At 50.3% G+C, this 11,546-nt stretch overlaps 1 protein-coding gene across 1 annotated transcript; it reads left to right on the forward strand.

The window, feature by feature from the left end:
* The first annotated feature begins 2,162 nt into the window (after positions 1-2,162).
* On the forward strand, positions 2,163-5,114 carry LOC135529519 (uncharacterized). The gene is made up of 5 exons (XM_064958206.1): positions 2,163-2,176; positions 2,240-2,364; positions 2,455-2,996; positions 3,726-3,906; positions 4,465-5,114. The coding sequence occupies exons 1-5, from the start codon at positions 2,163-2,165 to the stop codon at positions 5,112-5,114; spliced, it is 1,512 nt and encodes a 503-aa protein (XP_064814278.1).
* The last annotated feature ends 6,432 nt before the right edge of the window (positions 5,115-11,546 follow it).

Raw genomic sequence — 11,546 nt, forward strand, 5'->3', positions numbered from 1 at the left:
CTGTTATTACCTACTGATGGTCTGTTATTACCTACAGATGGTCTGTTGATCTGATATATATATATATATATCTTTTTAGCGCTCTCATTCTCTCTCAAACACACACACATCTTTTTACTGTAACTATAAAAAATATATCTTACCTGAAAAAACACTTGGGATTTTAGATAGAAAACTCTTGACTGTGCGGACAGGAATTCCATTAGTCTCTTCTTGCATATGAGCGATGACATCTTCCATCTGGAAAAGAAAGGAGATGGTTGAAGGACAAGCTCAATCAGCAGCATCAATACTCAGGGAGAGTGGGGGAAGTCGAACCAACGGGGGAAGGTGAACCAACGGGGGAAGTCGAACCAACGGGGGAAGTCGAACAAAAGGGGGAAGTCGAACCAAAGGGGGAAGTCGAACCAACGGGGGAAGTCGAACCAACGGGGGAAGGTGAACCAACGGGGGAAGTCGAACCAACGGGGGAAGTCGAACCAAAGGGGGAAGTCAAACCAAAGGGGGAAGTCAAACCAAAGGGGGAAGTCGAACCAAAGGGGGAAGTCGAACCAACGGGGGAAGGTGAACCAACGGGGGAAGTCAAACCAAAGGGGAAGTCAAACCAAAGGGGGAAGTCGGACCAAAGGGGGAAGTCGAACCAACGGGGGAAGGTGAACCAACGGGGGAAGTCGAACCAAAGGGGGAAGTCGAACCAAAGGGGGAAGTCGAACCAAAGGGGGAAGTCGAACCAAAGGGGGAAGTCAAGCCAACGGGGGAAGTCGAACCAAAGGGGGAAGTCGAACCAACGGGGGAAGTCGAACCAACGGGGGAAGTCGAACCAACGGGGAAGTCGAACCAAAGGGGGAAGTCGAACCAACGGGGGAAGTCGAACCAAAGGTGGAAGTCGAACCAACGGGGAAGTCGAACCAACGGAGGAAGTCGAACCAAAGCGGGAAGTCGAACCAACGGGGGAAGGTGAACCAACGGGGAAGGTGAACCAAAGGGGGAAGTCGAACCAAAGGGGGAAGGTGAACCAACGGGGAAGGTGAACCAAAGGGGGAAGTCGAACCAAAGGGGGAAGGTGAACCAAAGGGGAAGTCGAACCAAAGGGGGAAGTCGAACCAAAGGGGGAAGTCGAACCAAAGGGGGAAGTCGAACCAACGGGGGAAGGTGAACCAACGGGGGAAGTCAAACCAAAGGGGGAAGTCAAACCAAAGGGGGAAGTCGGACCAAAGGGGGAAGTCGAACCAACGGGGGAAGGTGAACCAACGGGGGAAGTCGAACCAAAGGGGGAAGTCGAACCAAAGGGGGAAGTCGAACCAAAGGGGGAAGTCAAGCCAACGGGGGAAGTCGAACCAAAGGGGGAAGTCGAACCAACGGGGGAAGTCGAACCAAAGGGGGAAGTCGAACCAACGGGGGAAGTCGAACCAAAGGGGGAAGTCGAACCAACGGGGGAAGTCGAACCAAAGGTGGAAGTCGAACCAACGGGGGAAGTCGAACCAACGGAGGAAGTCGAACCAAAGCGGGAAGTCGAACCAACGGGGGAAGGTGAACCAACGGGGGAAGGTGAACCAAAGGGGGAAGTCGAACCAAAGGGGGAAGGTGAACCAACGGGGGAAGGTGAACCAAAGGGGGAAGTCAAACCAAAGGGGGAAGGTGAACCAAAGGGGGAAGTCGAACCAAAGGGGGAAGTCGAACCAAAGGGGGAAGTCGAACCAAAGGGGGAAGTCGAGTCAAAGGGGGAAGTCGAACCAAAGGGGGAAGGTGAACCAACGGGGGAAGTCGAACCAAAGGGGGAAGTTGAGTCAAAGGGGGAAGTTGAACCAAAGGGGGAAGTTGAACCAAAGGGGGCAGGTGAACCAAAGGGGGAAGTTTAGTCACCATTGTTCCTAGGAAACACAAATGAATCATGTGACCAAATATGCAGGAAGAGGTCATCAGTTCATGGAGTCTGAAGGATGAAACCACATGGAAAAAGTGACCAGCAAGTTAGGTCCAAAACAACAGATTTTTACCAAGTCAAATGATTTTATTGTGTTAGAGGTTTTATTATGCTTGTATCTAAACCAAAGAGATCATTTTAACATAATTATAAACATCAGTTGGGGCCTCTATTAGCTTCAATATGAGGTCCTAAATCTAGTATGAAAGTGCATCTTTTGTAGGCTAATGTAGTCAACATGTTTGCCTTGGGGTAAGTTGAGCCATATCAAGTTGAGTAAATGTTTCTGTTTCTTCCCCATACCACCCCATAAAGGGACCACTCCATACCCAGAGACCACTCCATACCCAGGTACCCCCCATACCCAGGTACCCCCCCATACCCAGAGACCACCCCATACCCAGAGACCACCCCATACCCAGAGACCACCCCATACCCAGGTACCCCCCCATACCCAGAGACCACCCCATACCCAGGTACCCCCCCATACCCAGAGACCACCCCATACCCAGGAACCCCCCCATACCCAGGGACCACCCCATACCCAGAGACCACCCCATACCCAGGGACCACCCCATACCCAGGTACCACCCAATACCCAGAGACCACCCCATACCCAGGGACCCCCCATACCCAGGGACCACTCCATACCCAGGTAGCCCCCCATACCCAGGGACCACCCCATACCCAGGTACCCCCCCATACCCAGGTACCCCCCCCCATACCCAAGGACCACCCCATACCCAGGTACCCCCCCATACCCAGAGACAACCCCATACCCAGGGACAACCCCATACCCAGGGACCACCCCATACCCAGGGACCACCCCATACCCAGGGACCACCCCATACCCAGGGACAACCCCATACCCAGGTACCCCCCCATACCCAGGTACCCACCCCATACCCAGGTACCCACCCCATACCCAGAGACCACCCCATACCCAGGAACCCCCCCATACCCAGGGACCACCCCATACCCAGAGACCACCCCATACCCAGAGACCACCCCATACCCAGGGACCCCCCATACCCAGAGACCACCCCATACCCAGGGACCCCCCCATACCCAGGTACTCCCCCATACCCAGGTACCCCCCATACCCAGGTACCCCCCCATACCCAGGGACCACCCCATACCCAGGTACCCCCCCATACCCAGGTACCCCCCCCCATATCCAGGGAGCACCCCATACCCAGGTACCCCCCATACCCAGAGACAACCCCATACCCAGGGACAACCCCATACCCAGGGACCACCCCATACCCAGCCAGGGACCACCCCATACCCAGAGACCACCCCATACCCAGAGACCACCCCATACCCAGCCAGGGACCACCCCATACCCAGAGACCACCCCATACCCAGAGACCACCCCATACCCAGGAACCCCCCCATACCCAGGGACCACCCCATACCCAGAGACCACCCCATACCCAGAGACCACCCCATACCCAGAGACCACCCCATACCCAGAGACCACCCCATACCCAGGGACCACCCCATACCCAGGGACCACCCCATACCCAGAGACCACCCCATACCCAGAGACCACCCCATACCCAGAGACCACCCCATACCCAGGGACCACTCCATACCCAGGTACCCCCCCATACCCAGGTACCCCCCCCATACCCAGAGACAACCCCATACCCAGGGACAACCCCATACCCAGGGACAACCCCATACCCAGGGACCAACCCATACCCAGAGACCACCCCATACCCAGGGACCACTCCATACCCAGGTAGCCCCCCATACCCAGGGACCACCCCATACCCAGGTACCCCCCCATACCCAGGTACCCACCCCATACCCAGAGACCACCCCATACCCAGAGACAACCCCATACCCAGGTACCCCCCCATACCCAGGGACCACCCCATACCCAGGAACCCCCCCATACCCAGGGACCACCCCATACCCAGAGACCACCCCATACCCAGAGACCACCCCATACCCAAGGACCACTCCATACCCAGGTATCCCCCCATACCCAGAGACCACTCCATACCCAGGGACCACTCCATACCCAGAGACCACCCCATACCCAGGGACCACCCCATACCCAGAGACCACTCCATATCCAGGGACCACTCCATACCCAGAGACCACCCCATACCCAGGGACCACTCCATACCCAGAGACCACCCCATACCCAGGGACCACCCCATACCCAGAGACCACCCCATACCCAGGGACCACCCCATACCCAGAGACCACTCCATACCCAGACACCACCCCATACCCAGAGACCACCCCATACCCAGAGACCACTCCATACCCAGGGACCACTCCATACCCAGAGACCACCCCATACCCAGGGACCACTCCATACCCAGGGACCACCCCATACCCAGAGACCACTCCATACCCAGGGACCACCCCATACCCAGAGACCACTCCATACCCAGAGACCACCCCATACCCAGGGACCACCCCATACCCAGAGACCACTCCATACCCAGAGACCACTCCATACCCAGAGACCACCCCATACCCAGAGACCACCCCATACCCAGAGACCACCCCATACCCAGAGACCACCCCATACCCAGAGACCACCCCATACCCAGAGACCACCCCATACCCAGAGACCACTCCATACCCAGAGACAACCCCATACCCAGAGACCACCCCATACCCAGAGACCACCCCATACCCAGAGACCACTCCATACCCAGAGACAACCCCATACCCAGGGACCACTCCATACAGGGACCACCCCATACCCAGAGACCACCCCATACCCAGAGACAACCCCATACCCAGAGACAACCCCATACAGGGACCACCCCATACCCAGAGACCACCCCATACCCAGAGACCACCCCATACCCAGAGACCACTCCATACCCAGAGACCACCCCATACCCAGAGACAACCCCATACCCAGAGACAACCCCATACAGGGACCACCCCATACCCAGAGACCACCCCATACCCAGAGACAACCCCATACCCAGAGACAACCCCATACCCAGAGACCACCCCATACCCAGAGACCACCCCATACCCAGAGACCACTCCATACCCAGAGACAACCCCATACCCAGAGACCACCCCATACCCAGAGACCACCCCATACCCAGAGACAACCCCATACCCAGAGACCACCCCATACCCAGAGACCACCCCATACCCAGAGACCACTCCATACCCAGAGGAAGCTACAGTATATGGCTCATAACTTTTTATTTCAGATTTTCACAACTACCCATCAACCAGAAGTATTTTAGTATTCCCTGGCAGAATACAGTAAACAGGGGGTTTGAGAAAGATAACAGAGAGAGAGAGGGAGAGATCAGTGACAGGAAATACGGGATAATCCCAAAACAGGGATGACATTTGGATCAGGAGGATCCCTCCCCCTGGCTCTCCCCTGGAGGGGCTTGGCAGCCAGATGGATACAGGCTCCATTCTCTATCCATCTCCTCATTCTCTCTTCTGTTCTCCTCCTCTCCTCTCCTCTCCTCCTCACCTCTCCTCCTCACCTCTCCTCCTCTCCTCCTCACCTCTCCTCCTCTCCTCCTCACCTCTCCTCCTCTCCTCCTCACCTCTCCTCCTCACCTCTCCTCCTCTCATCCTCTCCTCTCCTCCTCACCTCTCCTCCTCTCCATCCATTCCCTTCCTAATTTCCCTCCCTCCTCTTCTTCTTTTCCTTCTCTCCCCTCTAACTCTCCTCTCACTCCCTGATCGCCCTCTCCCTCATAATCTCCCTCCTGCTCTCTCCTCTCTCTCCCGCCTCTCTCCCGCCTCTCTGTCCCGCCTCTCTCTCCCTCCCGCTCTCTCCTCTCTCTCCCTCCTCTCTCTCTTTCCCTCCTGTCGTTCACCCCTCTCTCTCTCTCCCTCCTCTCGTTCACTCCTCTCGTTCACTCATCTCTCGCCTCCCTACCCACCCAAAAAGCCATCTTAGAGCCAACATGTTTGTCGCAGCAGTAATCTTCTCTGATTGACAGAGAGTCAAGGAGCTAACTTCGTTAATAACCTCTACAGGAACAGAGTCCCGAAATCGGGGCAGTTGCTGCTCAATATGCGATATGTGACTAGAATGGTGTTGTATACAACAGCCAACTTTCCGGGACATTGACATGTCTTATATCATCAGAAAGCCTAAATGATAGTTAATCTAACTGCAGTGTCCAATATACAGTAGCTATTCGAGTGAAACAATACCATGCTATTGTTTGAGGATACTGTACAACCACAAAACACTTTCATCAAGGAAACTGGTTTGTTACAGCTGCCATCAAGACAATATATATATATATATATATATATATATATATATATATATATATATATATATATACATACAGTGGGGAGAACAAGTATTTGATACACTGACAATTTTGCAGGTTTTTCTAGCATGTAGAGGTCTGTAATTTTTATCATAGGTACACTTCAACTGTGAGAGACGGAATCTAAAACAAAAATCCAGAAGATCCCATGTATGATTTTTAAGTAATTAATTAGCATTTTATTGCATGACATAAGTATTTGATCACCTACCAACCAGTTAGAATTCCGACTCTCACAGACCTGTTAGTTTTTCTTTAAGAAGCCCTCCTGTTCTACACTCATTACCTGTAATAACTGCACCTGTTTGAACACGTTACCTGTATAAAAGACACTTGTCCACACACTCAATCAAACAGACTCCAACCTCTCCACAATGGCCAAGACCAGAGAGCTGTGTAAGAATATCAGGGATAAAATTGTTGACCTGCACAAGGCTGGGATGAGCTACAGAACAATAGGCAAGCAGCTTGTTGCAGAAAATTATTAGAAAACGGAAGAAGTTCAAGATGACGGTCAATTACCGGGGATCCATGCAAGATCTCACCTCATGGGGTATCAATAATCATGAGGAAGGTGAGGGATCAGCCCAGAACTACACAACAGAACCTGGTCAATGACCTGAAGAGAGCTGGGACCACAGTCTCAAAGAAAACGATAAGTGTAACACGATGCCGTCATGGATTAAAATCCTGCAACGCACGCAAGGTCCCCCTGCTTAAGCCAGCGCATGTCCAGGCCCGTCTGAAGTTTGCCAATGACCATCTGAATGATCCAGAGGAGGAATGGGAGAAGGTCATGTGGTCTGATGAGACAAAAATAGAGCTTTTTGGTCTAAACTCCACTAGCCATGTTTGGAGGAAGAAGAAGGATAAGTACAACCCCAAGAACACCATCCCACCAGTGAAGCATGGTGGTGGAAACATCATTCTTTGGGGATGCTTTTCTGCAAAGGGGACAGGACGACTGCACCGTATTGAGGGGAGGATCGCAAGATCTTGGCCATCAACCTCCTTCACTCAGTAAGAGCATTGAAGATGGGTCGTGGCTGGGTCTTCCAGCATGACAACAACCCGAAAAACACAGCCGAGGCAACTAAGGAGTGGCTCCGTAAGAAGCATCTCAAGGTCCTGGAGTGGCCTAGCCAGTCTCCAGACTTGAGCCCAATAGAAAATCTTTGGAGGGAGCTGAAAGTCCGTATTGCCCTCTGTATGGAGGAGTGGGACAAAATCCCTGCTGCAGTGTGTGCAAACCTGGTCGAGAACTACAGGAAACATATGATCTCTGTAATTGCAAACAAAGGTTTCTGTAACCTTGGAGCAACGAACCGCCCTTGCTGTCTCTGCCTGGCCGATTCCCCACTTTCCACTGGGATTCTCTGCCTCTATCCCTATTACAGGAGCTGAGTCACTGGCTTACTTGGGCTCTTTCATACCGTCCCTAGGAGGGGTACGTCACCTGAGTTGGTTGAGTCACTGATGTGATCTTCCTGCCTGGGTTGGCGCCCCCTCCCCCCTTGGGTTGTGCCATGGCGGAGATCTTTGTGGGCTATACTCGGCCTTGTCTCAGGATGGTAATTTGGTGGTTAAAGATATCCCTCTAGTGGTGTGGGGCCTGTGCTTTGGCAAAGTGGGTAGGGTTATATCCTTCCTGTTTGGCCCTGTCCAGGGGTGTCATCGGATGGGGCCACAGTGTCTCTTGACCCCTCCTGTCTCAGCCTACAGTATTTATGCTGCAGTAGTTTATGTGTCGGGGGGCTGGGGTCAGTTTGTTATATCTGGAGTACTTCTTCTGTCTTATCCGGTGTCCTGTGTGAATTTAACTATGCTCTCTCTAATTCTCTCTTTCTCTCGGAGGACCTGAGCCCTAGGACCATGCCTCAGGACTACCTGGCATGATGACTCCTTGCTGTCCCCAGTCCACCTGGATGTGCTGCTGCTCCAGTTTCAACTGTTCTGCCTGTGATTATTATTATTTGACAATGCTGGCCATTTATGAACATTTGAACATCTTGGCCATGTTCTGTTATAATCTCCACCCGGCACAGCCAGAAGAAGACTTAGCCTCTCTTAGCCACATAGCCTGGTTCCTCTCTAGGTTTCTTCCCAGGTTTTGGCCTTTCTCGGGAGTTTTTCCTAGCCACCGTGCTTCTACACCTGCATTGCTTGCTGTTTGGGGTTTTAGGCTGGGTTTCTGCACAGCACTTTGAGATATCAGCTGATGTACAAAGGGCTATCTAAATAAATTTGATTTGATTTGTAACAAATATTAAGTTCTGCTTTCCTGATGTATCAAATACTTATGTCATGCAATAAAATGCCAGTTTATTACTTAAAAATCATACAATGTGATTTTCGTTTTAGATTCCGTCTCTCACAGTTGAAGTGTACCTATAATAAAAATGACAGACCTCTACATGCTTTGTATGTAGGAAAACCTGCAAAATCGGCAGTGTATCAAATACTTATTCTCCAAACTGTATATGGGTGGCTACTTTTACATTAAGGCAAAGGGTGGCTAATTTGAAAAATCTCAAATATAAAACATATTTTGATTTGTTGAATACCTTTTTAGTTACTACATGATTCCATATGTGTTATTTCATGGTTTTGATGTCTTCACTATTATTCTACAATGTAGAGAATAGTAAATATAAAGAAAAACCCTGGAATGAGTAGGTGTGTCCAAACTTTTGACTGATACTATATATATATATTAACATATGGGGGATTGGAAATAATGCAGACAATTACATTGACGGAAGCTACAATCTGCAATATTAACATTAGACCCTAAAAAATGTATTCCAAAACTAACTGTAAGGGGTGGCAGTGAAGTCAGATGCAGGAGGACAGAACTAGGTAATAGAACTAGGTAATAGAACTAGGTAATAGAACTAGGTCATAGAACTAGGTAATAGAACTAGGTCATAGAACTAGGTACAGAACTAGGTAATAGAACTAGGTAATAGAACTAGGTCATAGAACTAGGTAACAGAACTAGGTAACAGAACTAGGTAACAGAACTAGGTAATAGAACTAGGTAACAGAACTAGGTAACAGAACTAGGTAACAGAACTAGGTAATAGAACTAGGTAATAGCCGGAGCAGTTTAATATCAAAACCCAACGGCATAAAGAAAATACCAACATGGGTACAAAACCCGACGCGCACCAGTAACCATGTGTCCAAGCGCTTACAACAAACAATTCCACACAAAGACATGGAGGGAACAGCACTTAATGAGGGAAATGGAAACCAGGTGTGTGGGAAAATGAGACAAAACAAATGGAAAATGAAAAGTGGATCGGCGATGGCTAGAAGACCGGCGACGTCGAACACTTTGGCGGAAGTCGTGACACTAACCCTTATTCAATATTATCAGCCACGATGCTCTCATTTAAAATAACCCTTATTCAATACCATCAGCCATGATGCTCTCATTTAAAATAACCCTTATTCAATACCATCAGCCATGATGCTCTCATTTAAAATAACCCTTATTCAATACCATCAGCCATGATGCTCTCATTTAAAATAACCCTTATTCAATACCATCAGCCATGATACTCTCATTTAAAATAACCCTTATTCAATACCATCAGCCATGATGCTCTCATTTAAAATAACCCTTTATTATCAGCCATTATGCTCTCATTTAAAATAACCCTTATTCATTATCAGACCGTTTGAAGAGAGAGCAAGACTGATTTAGAAGATGCAAGATGTTTCAGTGCAACGACTTTCAGAGCATCAGAGGTCGCCGCCCGTTGTTGTATTCACAGCTTCCCGCCAGGACTATAATTGATTCAGCAGCAAGCTAAACTGTGTTGGAGAGAGAACAGAGGAGAGCAGAGAGAGAGAAGAGGACAAGCGAGGAGAGGACAAGAGAGGAGAGAGAGGAAAGGGGAGAGAGAGAGAGAGAGGAGAGGACAAGAGAGGAGAGGAGAGAGAGGACAGAAGAGAGAGAGGAGAGGACAAGAGACGAGAGAGTGGAAAGAGGAGAGAGAGAGGAGAGGACAAGAGAGGAGAGAGAGGACAAGAGAGGAGAGAGAGAGGAGAGGACAAGAGAGGAGAGAGAGGAGAAGAGAGAGAGGAAAGAGGAGAGAGAGAGGAGAAAAGAGACAGGAGAGAGAGGAGAAGAGAGAGAGGAAAGAGGAGAGAGAGAGGAGAGGACAAGAGATGAGAGGAAAGCGAGGAGAGGACGAGAGAAGAGGAAAGGAGAGGAGAGAAAAGTGAGGAGAGAGACGAGAGGAGAGAGAGGAGAGGACAAGAGGAGAGGAGAGAGAGGAGAGGACAAGAGAGGAGAAGAAAGAGAGGAGAGGAAAGAGAGGAGAGGAAAGAGAGGAGAGGAGAGAGGAGAGGACAAGAGAGGAGAGGAAAGTGAGGAGAGAGACAGGGGGAGGAGAGAGAGGAGAGGACAAGAGAGGAGAGGAAAGCGAGGAGAGAGACGAGAGGAGAGAGAGGAGAGGACAAGAGAGGAGAGGAAAGTCAGGAGAGAGACGAGGAGAGGACAAGAGGAGAGGAGAGAGAGGAGAGGACAAGAGAGGAGAGGAAAGAGAGGAGAGTGACGAGAGGAGAGGAGAGAGAGGACAAGAGAGGAGAGGAAAGTGAGGAGAGAGACGAGGAGAGGAGAGAGAAGAGAGGACAAGAGAGGAGAGGACAGTGAGGAGAGAGATGAGAGGAGAGGAGAGAGAGGAGAGGAAAGAGAGGAGAGGAGAGGAGAGAGCGGAGAGGAAAGAGAGGAGAGGAAAGAGAGGAGAGGAAAGTTTGGAGGGAGAGGACAAGAGAGGACAGCAAGGAGGGGGATGACCTTCCTCCGTCTAACGTTAATCTGGATAATCATTAAGAAATTAGATCTAATAACAGGATCACTACATCACCTCTTACTGTTGATGAGGTGGTGATTCCCTGGAGCGAAAAGAAGATAAAATAACACAATGACACGGCAGGCAGCAGGGCTGTGGTTTAATCTGTCATTGAGCCATCCTCTGCCAGACAGGGTTGAGGGAGTTAGGAGATGGCATACATAGGAATAATAATATAAATCACATCTGGGGAATGAAAGGTATCGACAATGTGCATGATATTCAAACAGTAGCAGACATCAAAGGACATTCGCCCAAAGAATTTGAATAATGATTTGCTTCCCAAGAAAGGCACTGGACTTTTCCATCCATTTAACTTCTGGTACTGAAGGTGTTCATCAACCTGACTCTTCAGACAATAAAGGACATCAAACTGACTCCTCAGACATCAAACTGACTCCTCAGACATCAAACTGACTCCTCAGACATCAAACTGACTCCTCAGACATCAAACTG

Source organism: Oncorhynchus masou, unplaced genomic scaffold (assembly GCF_036934945.1).
Source record: "Oncorhynchus masou masou isolate Uvic2021 unplaced genomic scaffold, UVic_Omas_1.1 unplaced_scaffold_1175, whole genome shotgun sequence".
NCBI lineage: Eukaryota > Metazoa > Chordata > Actinopteri > Salmoniformes > Salmonidae > Oncorhynchus > Oncorhynchus masou.

Excerpts from the sequence above, each read along its gene's own strand:
- LOC135529519 (XM_064958206.1), top strand. Across the intron at positions 2,365-2,454 it reads AGAGACCACCCCATACCCAG|GGACCACCCCATACCCAGAG; the intron begins GTACCCCCCCAT and ends CCCCATACCCAG. Across the intron at positions 2,997-3,725 it reads AGGGACCCCCCCATACCCAG|GTACCCACCCCATACCCAGA; the intron begins GTACTCCCCCAT and ends CCCCATACCCAG.